Consider the following 18,915-nt stretch of genomic DNA (forward strand, 5'->3'; position numbering starts at 1 on the left):
GACAGTCGTTAAATCTTATTTTTCTGTTCTGTAAATGAAGGTGACAGCACCTACTACACAGGGTTGTCATGAGTGCCAAAAGAAATAACATTTACAAATGCTAGCAATTATTATGGCATGTAATTCACATTAATGTGAGTGGAGGAAAACTTTAATATTTTACAGGTAAATGGAAAAGTAGCTGATAAGTTTTCATATGAACAGATTTTAAGATCGATTATGATTGGGGAAAGGTACACTCATAATCTTTGGGCCAATAGTCCTGGGAGGGAGAATGTATAATTATTATTAACAGCACCACCGACAATAATAGCCTTTATATATGCTTTAAGGTTTACAAGGCTTTTAATCTTGTTTTATACCCACAGCAACCCTCGGAGGTGGGTAATTATTATCTCTATTTTATAGAAGAGAAAACTAAAGCAGATAGATGTTGGATGACTTGTCCCCAAAAGCCACAAACTAAGTGTCTGAGGCAGGATTTCAACTCAGGTCTTCCTAACTGTCAAGTTGCCCCACACTGTCTACTGTACCATGAACAAAATGTAGGGCCTGCTTAGGAATGATATTTGGAGCAAACCAGAAATTGTTTTTGTCTATTCGTGGTGTTTTTTTTCATCATTATCATCATCATTACTAAATAACTGCATTGGGAATCATCTTTTCAACTGATTGGAACCAGAGGTGGTCCAGAAAAGAGCAAGTATCACAATTGGAAGGATGAATAAGCTTCTCGTAAAGGACATATCTAAAAGGTTGAGACTTTGTAGCTTGGTAAGCCAACAACTGAACACGGATCATAAGATTTCAATTTGGAAGGACTATTAGAGATCATATTATAGATGAGAAACCTGAGGTGAATTGTTTTGCCCAGGGTTGCACTGGTAATGGGTAGCAGAGCTGGGATTCAAATCACTACACTCCAGTTCTGGTCTTCTTTCCACTGTTTTAATGTTGGGCTTGAATATTATCTTCCCAGATGCACCTACTATGTAATCAAGATAACTGAATATCCACCATCTGAGCACCCAGCTACAAGATGTGTTTTCTTTCTAAATTAGCACGGGTCCCCACAAATAGTCTTTACTGGTTCTCATTACACTAAGTAGTACTTAGCTGTGAAAGAGTACCCTATAGCTGAGCTCCCAGGCACTCAGAATGTCCTCCACCTCAGTCATACCTAAACAGGCAACAAAATCCTATAAGATATGAGCATATTCATAATGATGAACAGGGGAGCATCCTTTTAGGTGAGTGATTTGGTGTGATCATCTACCCCAAGTCCTCTCTAAGCAAGCCAAATTTCTGCTGGTTACCTTGTTATTTACAATAGTGTCATCACTAGGTGATTACATTGCCTTTAACCCTCAAAGTTCCATATACTCTCTCTCCCCACTCCTCTAGTGCAGTCAGTCACTAAGCATTTATTAAGTGCTTACTTTTTTGCCAGAAGTTATTCTAAGACTTGGAGATACAACTGAAAGGCAAAATCACTATCTCTACCCCCAAGGAAATCACATTCTAATGGGGAAGACCAAATGTAAATAACTAGGTACATAAAAAATATATGAAGCCTTTGGCAGTTGCTCAGTCTCTTGGGCCACGTGCGGCCCCCTAGTCCCACTGCTGCTGCCACTGTGCCCCAAAACATCGAGGAAATAAAAGACTTCTTGCTCACAGCCAGGCAAAAGGATGCCAAATCTGTCAAGATCAAGAAAAACAAGGACAGTGTGAAGTTTAAGGTTCGCTGCAGCAGGTGCTTGTATACCTTGGTCATCACAGACAAAGAGAAGACAGAGAAACTTAAGCAGTCCTTGCCTCCTGGTTTTGGCTATGAAGGAATCATTCAGTGTTCCACCTGTATTAAAATGTGTTAAAAAAAAAAAATAGACCTCTGTGGAAAGTAGTATTTGATTTGAATCTTGAAGGAAACCAACAATGCGAAGGCACTGAAACAGGAGAAGTGTTGAATAAGGAAAACAAATAGGTCATTGAGTGGTGGTGGTGGTGGAGGTGGCATAAAGAAAACTCAAAATGTAAGAATGGGCCAGATTATGCAGTTGAGGAAAATCACTGGCAACTGAGTAAAGGAAGGATTCAAGTGGAGAGGGTCACCAAACTACAGGAATTGAATGCCACCTGTTTTTGTACCACTGGCAAGCTAAGAATGGTTTTTACATTTTTAATTAAAGCTTTTTTGTGTTTAGAACTGTAAATAAATATTTTTAGTTCATGGGCCATAAAGAACCAGGCAGTGGGCCAACAGACTGCACTTGGCCAATCCCCATGAAGGTTGAGAAGCAGTGAGCACTTAACCTAGGAGTGGAGGCTGTGTGAATAAAGAAAAGGATCCATGCAAGAGACGCTATTGTGGTAAAGATTAATATTGCTGTTTTTAGCTAACTCATTTGGGAGGGTCCACACCTGGCCCACCCTGAGGTTACGTATGCTACTGAGCTCAGAAGGAGAACTCTTCATAGGCAGTTTTTGAAGGACCTCCCCTTTTGGGGGAGGAAAGACTGAACACTCCCTGAAGGGAGGCAGAGGCTTCTTCAGGAACACTAGGCATCTTCCAGAGTGTGGTCTTTATTCAGTCTTCTCCCCTTGTGGTGATGGCGCAAGTCCTCTGTCTCAGGCGGCTGGGTTTTTTTGTGTTTTTTTTCCCAGTGGTCCAGGTGTGGGTGAGTTAATTACGGAAAACCCTAAATTCCTTTGAACTAGCTTAATTGGGAACGGTCTGAGGATTGAATAGGTTAAGTTTAGAGTTAAGAGTATTTATCTGTATTTCTATTTTCCTATTTTCTTATCTTCGATTTTTATTAGTTTCACCTTTGTTGTTTAATTCCCAAGTAATAAAATCTGATCCTTTTGTGAACTAAAACTTAGAGGCTCCTTATTAGCCAGGGAGAAATATCTAACAAGGGCAGTTCAGAGGGGAGAGTGAACCTAAAAGGTCCCTCATATTTCCAGGACCCCAATATTAAGGCGAGTCACCCAAATAATGCTCCGTATATCAAATTTTGGCCCTTACACTATGAAGTAGAAACACAAATTTAACACTAAGTTGGATATGTCAAGTGATACAGAGTAAGAAGTCAAAAAATATGATACCAAGGTTGTAAAGCCTGGGACTGGAAGGATGGTAGTTTGTTTGTTGTTGTTGTTTGATGGTAGTATTTTTGACAGCAGTAGGTAAGTTTGGAGATATGAAAGAAAATATGAGTTCTCTTTTGGACATGCTGACTTCAAGGTGCCTACAGGACATCATTTCAAGATGTCCAAGATGCTCTAGCTCCAGAGAGAGACTAGGGCTAGATAGATAAGTAGATCCGGGATTCATCCATGTAAAAATGATAGTTGAATTCAGCCATGGGAACTAACTAGATCAAAACAGAAGAGAGCTTAGGACAGAGCCTGGGTGACTCTCAGAGTTGACATTTGCAATTGTACGTGTCCAAAAAGTATGACATGGAGCAAAAGAGACTAAGGAGGGGTTATAGAGGTAGGAGGAGAATCAGGAGAGAGTATCCAGGAGGTGAAGTGTAATCTATAAGTGTCACATGCTGCAGAAAATTCAAGAAGGATGAGAACTGAGAAAAAGTCATTGGTGTTAGTAATTATGGGATCATTGATAACTTTAGAGAAACCATTTTCACTTGAGTGATGTTTGGAAGCAGATAGACCAGAAAGTTTAGAAAAGATTAAGAGGAAGCAGCTAGTATAGACAGCTTTCTCAAGGATGTTAGCTAAGAAAGGGAGGAGAGTGGAGAGCTGGAGAGTTACAGGATCAAGTGAGGATTTTGTTTTAAGGATAAGGAATACATGGCTATGTTTCTTTGCAGAAGGAAAGGAAGGAAATGAGCATTAATTATCTACTATGGGCTAAGCACTGTGTTAAAAAAAAAAACTTTACAAATATATTATCTCATTTTAGCCTCACAACAACCCTGAGAGGTAGGATGCTGTTATCCCATTTTTACAACTGACAAAACTGAGGCAGATGGGTTAAGTGACATGCCAGTATAGGGCAGCTAGGTGGCACAATGGATAGAGTTCTGGGCCTGGAGTCAGGATGACCTGAGTTCAAGTATAAACTCAGACATTTATAACTATGTGACACTGGGAAAGTCACTTAACCTGTCTCCCCTTAAAAACCCATCCCAAAGTAGACACAAATAAATTAAGGAACTGAAAGTAGAAAGAAATTAGAAATTTAAAAATTCTATCTTGGGTTGACACTTGAAAATCAAAACAAGTTTTTGTTTTTGTTTTTTTTAGTGAGGCAATTGGGGTTAAGTGACTTGCCCAGGGTCACACAGCTAGTAAGTGTTAAGTGTCTGAGGCTGGATTTGAACTCAGGTACTCCTGACTCCAGGGCCGGTGCTCTATCCACTGTGCCACCTAGCTGCCCCTGCACCACCTAGCTGCCCCAAAACAAGTATTTTTAAGGTAAAGGTTTTTGCTCCTACTTTTTACAACATGAACAAAGTTTTGTAGAACCAGGCAACCTATTAAACTTGTAAATGTTATCCAGCCCTTCCAATTTCTACATAAAATTGAGAAAATTAATAAATATGGAAATCAAAATCATAAAAAGTTTAGGTGCTAGAAGGGAACTTAGAGATCATCTCATTTTATAGATTAGAATATTCAGCTATACAAAACAAACAGCATGATTTGAAATGTAGGCAATTCTATTGTTCATTTCATCTAAAAAACCTCCCCGGGGCGGCTAGGTGGTGCAGTGGATAGAGCACCGGCCCTGGAGTCAGGAGTACCTGAATTCAAATCTGGCCTCAGACACATAACACTTACTAGCTGTGTGACCCTGGGCAAGTCACTTAACCCCAATTGCCTCACTTAAAAAAAAAAACAAAAAACCTCCCCTATAAAATCATCCTTCTGACATATAGTGACAGCAGGACAACAAATTACTGGACCTCACAATGCCTCAGGTACCTGTTGAACAGTAAGTTTCAAAGCTGATGCTGATCTACACTGATAGAATAATTTCCTTTTCAGGAATTGCTTATACTGATGAAATCATGAGGAAATCACAGGAACTTCTTATGCCAATGAAATCACAAAAGAAAAAAAAATCCACAGGAAATAGCTTTTTTAAATGTCCTCATACTGTGAGAAAAGTAGTGCAAATATTAATACTCTCATTTTATAGAACTGAAGCCCACAGAGTTTGTGACCCGGTTGGGATCATACAGCTAAGTGTCAAAGCTGAGCAGTGAATTAAAGTATTCTAATTTTAAGACTAGTACTCTTTATGTTATACCATGAATCTTAAATCAGGTTCATTTGTCTCTTCAAATGTGGTGCAGATAGCAGTTTGTAATTGGAGTCATTTCTGTGAGCCTTGGAGATGATATTTCTATTATGTGCATACTGGGAAACCAGCCATACTAAGAAGACAAAATTTTATCCAAAAATTTCTAATGGAAAAGATTCCTCTTTGCTTAATCTTTGGTGGTCCCAGAGGTCCATAAAGAATATAAATAATGTGGGGAAAAAATGCAGGTTTCAAGGGTAGGTCCCTAGTCCATCTGTGATTCCTCATTCATAAAGGAGTCAGCAGTTGATGCTTGCAGTTACACACACCCCAGGGGATAAAATAGTACTTGTTCCGTAAATTATTGTATCCAGAAGTACCTGTACTTTCTAACATTTTTATTTTAAATTCTCTGTTTCAGTAATGTTTTTCAGACGTCCAGACAAAAAAATTATGAAGAAAAATACAGAGTACTTGCCTGACCATCCACCTTAACATACAAACTACTTCCTCGTTGAGCTCTTCCTACTTAACTTTCATGATGAGATAGCAAGTGAGGAATTGGGGAGGTTAGGGCTTAAAGCTGTAAGGAACCTCATAGTTCATCTTGTCTAATCCTGTAGCTAGTAACACATTAGGTATTAGTTTCCTCAACGTTTACAAAAAACAGCATTGTAAGATGTTTTATAGGCATCTTAAATTCAGCATTTCCAAAACAATTCTATGTACTATTATTTATTTCCAAATCCACTTCCATTTACTCAAGTTCTCAAGCCCCTTCTTTTTACCTTTCATATCCAATCAGTTGCCAAGGCTTGGTGATTCTACCTCTTTCATAACAACTCTCATCTCTGCCCATTCCTCGACTTAAAAGGACTACTGCCCTAGTTCAGGACAAATGCAACAGTCTCCTAATTGGTCTCCTTGTAAAACATTTTAATTTAAAGTTCCAAATTCTTCCCTCCCACCTCCTCCTCACCATGGTAAGCAATCAGATACAGGTTACACATATGCAATTATATAAAACATTTTCATACTAGTCATTTTTGTATAAGAAGGCTCAAATAAAAGAAAAATGAAAGTTAAAAATAGCATGCTTCGGGGCAGCTAGGTACCGCAGTGGATAGAGCACCGGCCCTGGATTCAGGAGGACCTGAGTTCAAATCCAGCCTCAGACACGTAACACGTACTAGCTGTGTGACCCTGGGCAAGTCACTTAACTCCAATTGCCTCACCCCCCCAAAAAAAATAGCATGCTTCAGTCTGTATTCAGTCAATATCAGTTCTTTCTTTGGAGGTGGATAGGATGCTTCATCATGAGTCCTTTGGGATTGCCTTGGATCATTGTATTGCTGAGAATAGCTAAGTCATTCAGTTCTTCATCGAACAGTATTGCTGTTAGTGTGTACAACATTCTCCTGCTTCTGTTCACTTCACTTTACATCTGAGTCCAGGTTTTTCTGAAATCATCCTCACCATTTCTCACAGCACAATAATATTCCATTACAATCATATCCCACAGCTTGTTTACTTATTCCCCAATTGATGGGCATCCCTTTGATTTTCATTTTGTACCTACCACAAAAAGAGTTGCTATAAATATTTTTGTACAAATAACTCCTTTCTCCTTTTTTTGGATGTCTTTGGGATATAGACCTGGCAGTGGTATTATTGGAGTAAAGGGTATGCACAATTTCATAGCTCTTTGGGCATAGTTCCAAATTGATGTCCAGAATGGTTGGATCAGCTCACAATTCCAATAACAGTGCATTAGTGTCCCCGTTTTCCCACATGCCCTCCAACATTTTCTTTTCCAAATTGATAGTCTTAAAACACAAAACTACTCAAGAAAGAAGTTCCAGGGGCCTATAAGATAAAAATAGAAATTCTTCTGTTTTAAAGCCCATCACAGTCACTCTAGCCTATTGCCTATTATTCCAGGCTGATTACACATTATTTTCTACACCCTTCCCATTCCCTTTTCCCCATATACTGTATCGTAGCTAAACTGGCATGCTTACTGTCCTTATATGACATTCCCTATCCCAGATGTATGCCTTTGCAGTCTTTCCCTCCTTTCCCACACTTCCCATAATTGGAATGTATTTCCTCCTGACTTCTGGATCTTACATTCCCTGGTTCCCTTCTAATGCTACCAGCCTTCTGCAGAATACTTATCCTGATCTCCCGGTTACTAATGCCCTAATCCCTGGAAATTACTTTGTATTATCTTTTCTGTGTAAATCTGTTTATCTGTTCTTTTTGCTGCCTTTTATCAAATGGTCTATAAATTCCTTGAGGGCAGTGACTATTTCGCTTTGTCTCAGTATCTCCAGAGCCTAGGCACAGTGCCTTGGCACAAAGCTGGTGGAATGAATAAGTGAATGAAACTTGAGTTTCTCTTTATCTGGTAATAATCTGATATGTTCCATTCCTTTTGGAAAAATAAGGAGTATTTTATTAAAATTTTTGGTACAAAAAAGTGTGAATATCAAATAAGACTCACAGGTTTCTCGGAATTTATTTTTTCCTCATTTATCATCACTATTAGAAACTAAGATTGGAGACAGCTCTCAGCATCGAGTAAAGATTTTAATGATTGCTGTTTCTATAGGTACAGATTCTATAAATACCTTTTCTCATTTGAAAATAGAGTATATACTTTCTCTTCATCTTTCTTCCCAGGAATTAAAGTATTTTAGTGTTTTGCTTAAGTCAACTCATTCTCACTGGTCCTGGCTTTCCAGAAGATAATTGAATGGAACTGATAAATGATGGTTCTTTGTGGTCATTTGCAACATACCTTCAAAAAATCAAAGTTCCAAGTGAACTACTACAGTTTCTGCATTGCTGTTGACCAACACTTATGGGAAAGTAGTTGCCTCATTTTGTAAAACATTCACTTATTGTCCTCCAATGACACTTCCTATATTGCAATGTGGGAAAGTTCACCCAAGAAAAAGGGAAAAGGTCATAGATAAGTTAAATTTCCCCAAAGGAAGTTTGGCTGAACACAACTTTCCAAAAAATGTTTGGAATACTGAGTGTAATTATTTCAAAACATATATATATATATATATATATATATATATATATATATATATATATATATATATAAAATGACATTTAACTTTACCTTAAACATCTCCCTTAGAGACAGTGTGGAATAGTTGATTGATAGTAGATAGGCTTGGAGACAGACAGACCCAGGTTTGAAACCTGCCTCCTTGAGTTAGCAGTTTGACCAGGAGCAAGTCACTTAACTACTCAGAGTTTTAGCTTTCTCATCTCTGAAATGGGGATAATAGTTCCTGTAGTAACTTAATTGCTTGTTGGTTGTTTGATTCAAATTCACTAATGTATCTTACAAATCTTTAGTGCTCTAGTCAGTGTTGGGTGTCATCATTACCTATTTTCTTCTCTTTTTAAAGTACCTTATTAAAATTCAGAGAAAAAAATAACTGAATAAGGAGAAAGTGAGTAATAGAAAAGTCTCAAACATCTGAATAGTCTTTTGAATTGTAAGAATTATTTATGCAGATATGTAACTTAGATATGATTTTTGTCATAATAGAGAACTTTTCACCAATTCAGATGGTAATAAGAATACATAAGTCCCAGAGAACTTCCTGAGACACATGGAGGCTCAATAACTTGTCCAGGGTCACACAGCTGTCAAGTGCCAAAAGCATGTGAATCTTGCTGACTAGGACTCAACTGTATTCTGTACCACAAGTCTCTTAAGAAAAATTCACTTGTGAAAAATATTCTAGGATTCTTTTTGGGTTGGGGGAGGGTTTATTTTGTTTTTTCTGTTCCAGCAATTTAATTATAGCCGTGTAATTTTTACTCTTACATTTTCTCGATCATTAATTCCTTATATCTGCCCTTTTCCTTTCCTACTTGGAGAGATTTGGCCTTCCATTCAAGGATATTTTTGCGATCTTTGTCCAATTTTAGCCTTGTGAAAACCACCTTGCTGGGATGAATGCCCACATGGACAGTTGTGCCATTAGCCTTCTCCGGCTGCACACGCTCAATGTAAATCACATACTTCTTTCTGTAAACCTGGACTACCTTGCCAATTTGCTGTCCTTTGTTGTGTCCTCGAACTACCTGGACTTCATCATCTTTTCAAATGGGCATGGAGCGGACATTGTACTTCTGTCTCAGCTCCTTAGAAAGAGAAGACATAATGGCATTGAAATGCCTCTTGAGGTTCTTGCTCCAGTCAGATGTCACAAAAGGATTGAACTTCATTTTTACCTCAGAGCCACCATGGAAGAGAAGAGCTATTCTAGGATTCTTAAAAGTCACTTCAGACTTTTTAGTTAAATTAGCCAGTGCTATTTTTGTGTCATGTATCATGTTTTATTCAATATAAGGTAGAGCATTATATTTGTTTTTTGCAAACATACATTCATTTTAAGTACTGTGTAATTTAAATTTCTAAATGTAAGTTCTAATCTGTCCCCCAAGTTTTGGGGGGAAACTGACTAAAATTACTGATAAACAAGTTTAGGTTTTTAAGGGTTTATTGAAAGGTAGTAAAAGAAAGAGAAAGATTGAGAACAGAATTCCTACAACCTGTCAATCCTATCTTTCCTCCACTCCCCTGTGAAGTCCTCTGGAGTCTCGCCTCCACCATGTCCTGGTCAGGAACCACAAGAGAGCGAACTCCTCCACCAGCGTCCGCTTCCTACTTCGTGTGTTCCTCCCAGAAGTGGGAGGCTCCTCAAGTTGATTGGCTGGTAGCCTTGATAGACAGTAACCATGAGCAAATGTCACTTCCTGACCCCAAAGAAAAGCTGCATGGCCTTGTCCTCAGAGGCCTTCTCCTCATGGTGGAGCTTTTCCTACAGTAAGTCTCCAGCAGGTGGTGTCATTTCAATCATTACAGTACACAAAACTGACATCTGTTCTACAGAATACAATGGCAAATGTACATCTTAAGGCATTCTGTGGATGCCTTTTTATCTCTTTCCTGTTGTAGAGTTTATAGGTTCAGGTTTTTTCTTTTTTTGTATATTTAAGCAGTGAAATTTGGAAATTAACTGAAAATGTTTATTCAGCCATTGTATTGAGTATTTTTATAGTAAAAGGGCAAAGCTGCATTGTAATTCTCTGCAACATATTTTTCTCAGAAATAAGATTCATAGTGATTTTTATGTTTACTAGAGTTGATAAGGCCACTATATTGAGAAATTGGTACTTAGAGAACAAACTAGCAATCTCTTGATTCAAGGCTATCCAGAATTAGATATGCCCTTTAGATGAGAAGTTCTTGATGTAAGGGTTTCTCTAGATTTCTTGAGAAACAATATTTCTATAGTTGACTGTGCCAATTCTGTTTTAAAAGATACTTAATAGTCATAGAACACCTGCTGAATTTGGATATTTGAGACGGAGATTGGGAAAAAGGAATTCATTATCATTAAAATCTTATAGCTTCAGAGAATTTGCAATACGTTACTAATAGATTTCAACTATCTCTCCTTATTGCTATCCCATTTCTATATTGCCAGTACAGATTAGGCAAATTAAGTCGTTATTAACCTCAAAATTGGTAGAACCTCCATTGCCAATTCATTCTGTTCCCCACAAATGCTATTTCCATCTTAGAACTGGCAAAATCCAGGGAATAATGTTCAATTCGGAGTTGAGAACTGGCATCGAGTGCTGGGAGAAAAAGGGATATCGCTGTGTCATAGGTGGAACCTAATGTACTTGTTTACAAATTACAACTTTTCCATATCCTAACAATAAAACTGCCAGAATATGTAAACAAATAATGTAAAGTAGTTACTTAGCCTTTTTTGAAATTACTTGTAGTATGAAAAAAATTTCCTAAAGTGTTTTTTTTTTTAATATTTTAGGCATTCTAGTTCATTTTCTCCAAACCTTCCTTCCTTTCCCCCACCCTCCCCTGCCAAACAAAACAAAACATGTTAAGAATGGCTCCCTGGGGCAGCTAGGTGGCACAGTGGATAAAGCACCGGCCCTGGATTCAGTAGGACCTGAGTTCAAATCCGGCCTCAGACACTTGACACTTAACTAGCTGTGTGACCCTGGGCAAGTCACTTAACCCTCATTGCCCTGCCAAAAAAAAAGAAGAAAGAAAAGAATGGCTCCCTGAGGGGCAGCTAGGTGGCACAGTGGATAGAGCACCAGCCCTGGATTCAGGAGGACCTGAGTTCAAATCCGGCCTCAGACACTTGACACTTACTAGCTGTGTGACCCTGGGCAAGTCACTTAACCCCCATTGCCGCACCAAAAAAAAAAAGAATGGCTCCCTGAACATTTTGGGTTTTTTTGTTTTGTATTTTTGCAGGTCAGTGGGGGTTAAGTGACTTGCCCAGGGTCACACAGCTAGTAAGTGTCAAGTTTCTGAAGTGGGATTTGAACTCAGGTCCTCCTGAATCCAGGGCCAATACTTTATCTACTGCACTACCTAGCTGCCCCCTTCCGTGAACATTTCTAATCCCTTTTGGGATAGTATCTTCATTTTGTATACCCCTTAGAAATAAAATTTTATCCAGAAATTATAGACAATGGCTATATAAGAGGACATTATATTCCAGGTACAAGAAGTACTTACTGGTTTCTCTTTTTTCACAAACCAAAAAAACTCCTTTGTGTAGAACCACCCATTATTTATTACAAAAAGGGAAAGGAAAAGGCAATTTCATAAGTTAACTTGGATAAGATAAGGAATGTTAAAATGTTGAATGAATGAATGAATGTTGAACTATATATAACCACCACCAAGAATCTATGTAATTACCATTGTTTTATATTGGCAGGATTTGTGTGACTGCTCATCTGCTAAAATGGCTTAGTAAGTAAGCCTCATTGGTTACATTTGATTCATATGCTACCAAAACAGTTAACTTTTACTGAATTTGCTTCTTTAATATACCAGACTCTTTCTACAACTTTGTAGCATTTGTCTGTTTATACTAACATAAAATAATGTTTAGTAGTAGTCAAACTTTTAATCTGTCCCATGAAAACATATTAGTCATACCTACTTTTATCTTGAGGGACTAATAATTGAATTATCAGAATAGAAAATGTTCAGCTTCTATTTGACTGTTAACATTAAAAGTACAAATATCAAGTATAATGTGACTAAATTTACACATTTTCTTTTGGGGCCAGATAATTTTTTTACTCAAGTTCATTGTTTTCTTTTTTCTTTTTCTTTTTTGTATACTAGCACAAGTAGAAGTATTGTCTGCTGCACTCCGAGCCACCAGTATGGACACTCAGGAAGAGAAGATGGTCAGCTTAGACAGGGAAGATGATTTACAAGATGAAATCCTCATAAAAGAGCTACAGAACTGTAAAATAAATCAAGACGATCCTGTGCCTTTAATCAACGATAGTGTTGAGGTAACAAATATTTGTCATGTTAGAGTAGTTTGAATAATCAACATTAGGCTATATGCGGAATAGCTGTAGCTAAATCTGTAGTTAGAAGGGATGTCCATTACTTTTGTTGCTGATTCTTCAGCTTTCCATACTACATCAAGTAGAAATAATCATTCTCACCACATTCTGTCTTTGTAACATCAGCATCATGTTGAGTGCTTCAGAAGTTAGATCCCAGCCCTGTCTACATGACCATTTTAGTAGCCTCAATGTTAATGTAGCTCACTGCAGTGAAATAGTCTTACTGGAAACAAAGCCCTTTTTAAAGAAAAAAATTAACTCTTTCCTTTTCTTTTTGGAGAGGTGCTTTGTTTCTGATCGGACCATTTCACTGCAGCAAGCAGCACAGTATCTGAGCAGGAGAAGATCGGGACTTGAGGCCATGTTGCGGAGGGCCAGTGACATTATCTGGACTCTGGAGTGTGAGGGTGGGTACAATTACTAGTATCATCTTTGGTTTGTACTTGTAGCTAAATCTTTGTAATCATCACCCAGTTCCTTATGTCCCATCGCTGCTCCTTATCAAACATACCAATGTGTATGTTATATGTATGTGTCAAACATACCTTATTTGTGTAGTAGGGCACATTCTACTAACTGCCCCAGCCAAAGAGTCATTTCATAGGATGATCACTAGGACACTTAGAAAAAGGGTTGGTGGGATGGACATCCAACAACTTTGGAGAGAGGGTTCATAGTGAAGTTCTGTTCTTTTGGTTAAATCATATTAAGCATAGTTACTCATATAAATAACGCCACAGAAATAAGCTGTGCATTTTGTATTACTGTAGATGGACAGTATGATAGCTTATTCTTATTTAAGGAAAACATTTCTTCTTGTTTTGCTTTTTAAAAATGTATGGGGGCAGCTAGGTGGCGCAGTGGATAGAGCACCGGCCCTGGAGTCAGGAGTACCTGAGTTCAAATCTGGCCTCAGACACTTAACACTTACTAGCTGTGTGACCCTGGGCAAGTCACTTAACCCCAATTGCCTCACTAAGGAAAAAAAAATTGTATGAATGGGGGGGCAGCTAGGTGGCACAGTGGATAGAATGCCAGTCCTGGATTCAGGAGATCCTGAGTTCAAATACAGCTTCAGGAACTTGACGCTTACTAGCTGTGTGACCCTGGGCAAGTCACTTAACCCTCATTGCCCCACCAAAAAAAAATGTATAAATGGGGACAGCCAGGTGATGCAGTAGATAAAGCACCGGCCCTGGATTCAGAAGGACCTGAGTTCAAATCTGGCCTCACTTGACACTTACTAGTTGTGTGACCCTGGGCAAATTACTTAACCCTCATTGCCCTGCCCCCAAAAAATGTATGAATAAAAAATGTGTCAGTGAGCATGGGAAAAACCGAGGGCTATTGGCAGTAACATTTCATGTCCTGTAATAACCACAGATTGGAGACATGAACCTTTTTATGGTCTAACTCAGAATATTGGTCATATTTCAAAAATAGTCCCCAGTTCCAAATTTTAAATGCATGTCACTTTTTTTAAAGAACTGCTTGTTTACATTTGTTTAACGACCTGTGTGTTTTACATAAGGTTGTTCAGTAAGTTTTGTTTGACATAGGGAAATAATACTGGAGAGAGGTTTAAAATATTTACTGTCTGAATTTGCCCTGGGGGGTGTAGGAGAGGTGCCATGAATAGGGGCAAGTAAAATTGATACTTTAGAATGTGTGTTTTAAAATAAATCTTTTGGCAGCCTTGAAGGTAAGGATATCATTTAAACATTTTAAATGAAGACAATTCTAGAGACATAACAGACTTTTCCTTAAATAGATCTTTTTTTCTAAACAGAGTATGGATTCACCTCTTCACTACATCCATAATGACTCAGAGTTGAGCACTGATAATAGTTTTAGCATTGAAGAGGAAAGAAAATCTAAAGTACAAGTAAGTAATAGAATGCCCTTCAGTGTTCACTTATGGCCTGTCTATTCCATGGCTTCTTAAACTTTTTCCATTCATGACCCCTTTACACCCAAGAAATTTCTATGCTACCCCGAGTATATAAGTACATAAAATAAGAACACATAACATTTTACTGTTGACAAATTTTTTGCAACTCCCACAGTTGAAGTAGTTTTGGTCTATTTTTTTGTTTCTTTTTTTAACCCATATTCATTGAATGATTTTCTTAGCTCATTTTGATAACATGTAGAGATAGTCACTAATTCTAATTGTGCTTTAAATTTATTTACTTTTCTGAGCTTAAAATATTTTTTATTATTTTCTGAATAACAGACTGGATTTTTAGAAACTATTTGAAAAAATGTTAATGTCTTTTTTTTCTTATATTAGGATGTTGTGCCTCAGGCATTGTTGGATCAGTACTTATCTATGACTGATCCCTCTCGTGCACAAACTGTTGACACTGAGATTGCTAAACACTGTGCATATAGCCTTCCAGGTGTGGCACTTACACTTGGCAGGCAGAACTGGCACTGCCTGAGGGAGACCTATGAGACACTTGCCTCAGATATGCAGGTGGGTAAAAGATTTTAATTGAGTCAAAGATAAGCATAAAGTTTTTAATTTTCTTCCTTTTCCTGAATTTTTTTAAAAAGAAAGAACTCATGAAATTTTATCTAATGCTTCAAAAGCATGACCTTTGAGATGCCCAAAAAACATTTGAAGATCCAAATTTGAATTCCAAAGGACTTTTCACCTTCGTAGTCACACATAGTTAGGCTTCATTATTTTGTTCAAAGTATTTTGACTTATCCAGTACTAAGACTGTTATATATTTATATTTATAATATTTATATTAAGCAGTTCTTGGGCAGCTAGATGTCGCAGTGGTAAAGCACCAGCCCTGGATTCAGGAGTACCTGAGTTCAAATCCAGCCTCAGACACTTGACACTTACTAGCTGTGTGACCCTGGGCAAGTCACTTAACCCCCATTGCCTCACTAAAAAAACAAAACAAAAAACAACATAAAAGCAGTTCTCAACTTTATCAGTTTTATTCCAAAAGTTGGTTTGCAAATTGTTTATTTGGAACTCCCAAGACATTTCCCATAGAAATATTATAAATGATCTTCAGATTTTCAGACTAGCCCACAAAAGCTGATTTTGTCTATAATGTATCTGAGAAATAATATTTATAATAGCCTGAATTTTGGTTCCTGAGACCCAACAAGAAAAGAGAAAGAAGAATATTCTTAAGTTTGAGTAAAAGAATAAAAAAAAAAAGTAGAATTCTGGTAGAGCAGAGAATTTTTTGGACAATGAAGGGTACCATGTAAATAAGCCAAACTTTGAAAGCCTATCTACTCCCCCTTAAATTCTTACTTTCCATAAATTCTTTCCTTTCTCCCCATTTTAGTCCACGGATTCTGTAAAACTTCTCAGTTCTTTAGTGTTGGCTTCCATAGCCATGGTAATAGGGGATCTCAGGTGGATTAGGGTATCTCTGTCTGGATTATTTTCATTTCAGAGAGGATGAATTATTCAAAAACTATATATCATTGACAAATAAGGAGATTTTTATTTACTACTGTGCTACTATACTAGCACAGATAATGGAGAATAGATTGTAGTAACATCCAGGCAGTTTTATTCGGATTTCATATTTTGTAGGTTATGAACATTTTAATTCAAATTTCATATACAATTAAATATTAAGCACTCGGTAATTTATTTATTAATGCAGTTATTTGTGTTTTTGCAGTGGAAAGTTCGGAGGACATTAGCATTCTCTATCCATGAGCTTGCAATAATCCTTGGAGACCAATTGACAGCTGCAGATCTGGTTCCAATTTTCAATGGGTTTTTAAAGGACCTTGACGAAGTCAGGATAGGGGTCCTTAAACACTTACATGATTTTCTGAAGGTAATTTTTACATTATTTTGCCATAGGTGCCCACTAAGATTAAGCCAGCCAGCTTTTCTACCTCATGTGAAAACAGCTGCTTACACTTGAGTTTCCAGGGGAATTTATCTATCTCTAAAACACTCTTTCTGATAGGCAAATTCAGGTCACAGTGCTAAGGGCTCCCATCAAGCTGTTTGTGCTAGTTAATATTCTACTGGGTCCTCAACAAAAAGACTTTTGTTTAAATAACATATTTTTAGTTTTATTCATTTTGTTTGCAAAGCTCTTTACACATTTCATTTGCTGTATGTATTACAATGAGTGATAATACTGTATTCAATTTAGTCATTTATTGATATGTCAGATCAAGATCTTACACTTTCACACTATTTGTTCCAATATTTATAAAAGATGAACCGTGACAAGCTGTCTACTATATTTTCTCAATTTATGTGTAGTAACAAACTGCTTATATAGCAATTCTAGAAATTACCACTTACCCTCTGGACACCAAAAAATTATATATACAGTTGGTTTAGTGGGAATTGTGTTGCTTTGATACAAAATGGAGTAGCCAAAATAGCCAGTTTCTGTATGTAGCATGAGAAGTTAGGAAGGTATTGTACTTTGCATTCACCTTTGAAGCAAAATTCTCTTTCTCAGGGACCATAACTTTGAGCCTTCAAATCACCTTGAGATCAAACTCCCTCTTGTCCTGTTAGTGAGTTTTAGAAGAAACAAACAAACATATTTTATTTGTTGGTTTAGCTTAAAATATTTGGAGAAGAGCTAGTACATTTTGGGGGGGGGGCAGGGCAGTGAGGGTTAAGTGACTTGCCCAGGGTCACACAGCTAGTAAGTGTCAAGTATCTGAGGCCAGATTTGAACTCAGGTCTTCCTGAATCCAGGGCCAGTGCTTTATCCACTGTGCCACCTACCTGTTCCCTGAGCTAGTACATTTTTGATATCCCATTCTTACAGAAGTTAAAGGTTCTTTTTTCATAGTCATTTAACATACTCTCTGTGTTCCACTTATTAATATATTAACAATTGCTCTGTGCCCTGCCTTGATGAAGTTTCATTCTGTTATTCTAGCTTCTTCATATTGACAAAAGAAGAGAATATCTTTACCAGCTTCAGGAGTTTTTAGTAACAGATAATAGCAGAAATTGGCGCTTTCGAGCTGAACTGGCCGAGTATGTTAACCTTTTTTGTTACATTTTATATTGGAGTTTTGGTTTGCTTTTGAGATGAAGGATTATGTATGTGCTTGCTTTACTGTCTAGATTTGTGGAGTATGTTATAAACCCCCACTTCATTCTTTATCTTTCAGATAAAAGTTTTAAGTATAAAATTAGAAATCAGAAAGTTCAGTTCTGATCTAAGCTTTCCTTCAAGACCCCATCATCAGCATTTATTAAGTACCTGCACTATCAGGTGCTGTGCTAAGGACTGGGGATCTATAGCAAGGCCAAAAAACAGCTCCTGCCCTCAAGGAGCTCACATTCCAATATGGGAGACAGGTACGGACAAGCAAGATAGATACAGGATAAACTGGAGGTAATGCCAGGGGGGAGGCACAGAGATGAAGTAGATTGTGACAGGAGCCTTCCAGGCATCACCAAACCTGGCTTTCAGTGGATTCTACAACACTCTCTTATATTGACCTCTGGGGGTGAACACTACAATTTATATACACACTGCCACTACAAACCTCGACTTCAAATACGGCTGTTACTGCTCTTGCCATGAGAACTAAAGTTGTTGCTACTTCTTGGTGCCAGGAGATGCTGCTGCTACTGATTCCTGAAGGAATTTGTGCCTTTAGGGCTCGCACCCCTGTTTCTGGGGGACCTTCTACCTCAAAGAATAAGAAAATTCATAAGATTGGCTCATACGTTAATTGGGTTCAGACAGGATTCAGAAAGCTGTCTGTGAATGCTATCTCCCTTACTCATTGACTATTTCTTATGGGTTAGAGGCATTATTGTGCACCTAGAAATCTCTGATGACTTTCTTGCAGTTATACTTGTGAAAATATCGGAACCACATTTCCTTATACCTCTTTCACTTCATTAAATTTAGAGTTTTGAGTTAGTATTGTATGGAAGTATAATGTTTTGTGGTGTCTCAGAGAGCTGCTGAGGGCATACTTAAATTTAAGGGAAAGTATTTCATAGTCATAGCTGACATTTAAGAAATCAAGAACTGTACTACTAAAGCCATTTGGGAACAGCATAAAAGTTTTAAAAATAAGTTACATTGATGCCTTTTGTTTTTACATCATAGTTATTTCTGGTTATATAATCTATTCTCCCCTCTCTTCCATATTGAACCGGTTACTCCTTCCCCACCCCACCCCCAACGTAA

General features: G+C 37.7%; 1 protein-coding gene across 4 annotated transcripts in view; it reads left to right on the plus strand.

The window, feature by feature from the left end:
• The window catches only part of PPP4R1 (protein phosphatase 4 regulatory subunit 1), a 101,889-nt gene that overhangs the window by 74,025 nt on the left and 8,949 nt on the right, over nt 1-18,915 (plus strand). For all 4 annotated transcript variants that reach the window (XM_043975187.1, XM_043975186.1, XM_043975188.1 and 1 more), the window contains 5 exons: nt 12,501-12,676; nt 14,526-14,621; nt 15,030-15,215; nt 16,402-16,563; nt 17,641-17,741. In XM_043975187.1, the coding sequence (XP_043831122.1) occupies nt 12,501-12,676; nt 14,526-14,621; nt 15,030-15,215; nt 16,402-16,563; nt 17,641-17,741 (721 nt within the window). The remainder of the gene's footprint in view (nt 1-12,500; nt 12,677-14,525; nt 14,622-15,029; nt 15,216-16,401; nt 16,564-17,640; nt 17,742-18,915) is intronic.

This window comes from Dromiciops gliroides, chromosome 1 (assembly GCF_019393635.1).
Source record: "Dromiciops gliroides isolate mDroGli1 chromosome 1, mDroGli1.pri, whole genome shotgun sequence".
NCBI lineage: Eukaryota > Metazoa > Chordata > Mammalia > Microbiotheria > Microbiotheriidae > Dromiciops > Dromiciops gliroides.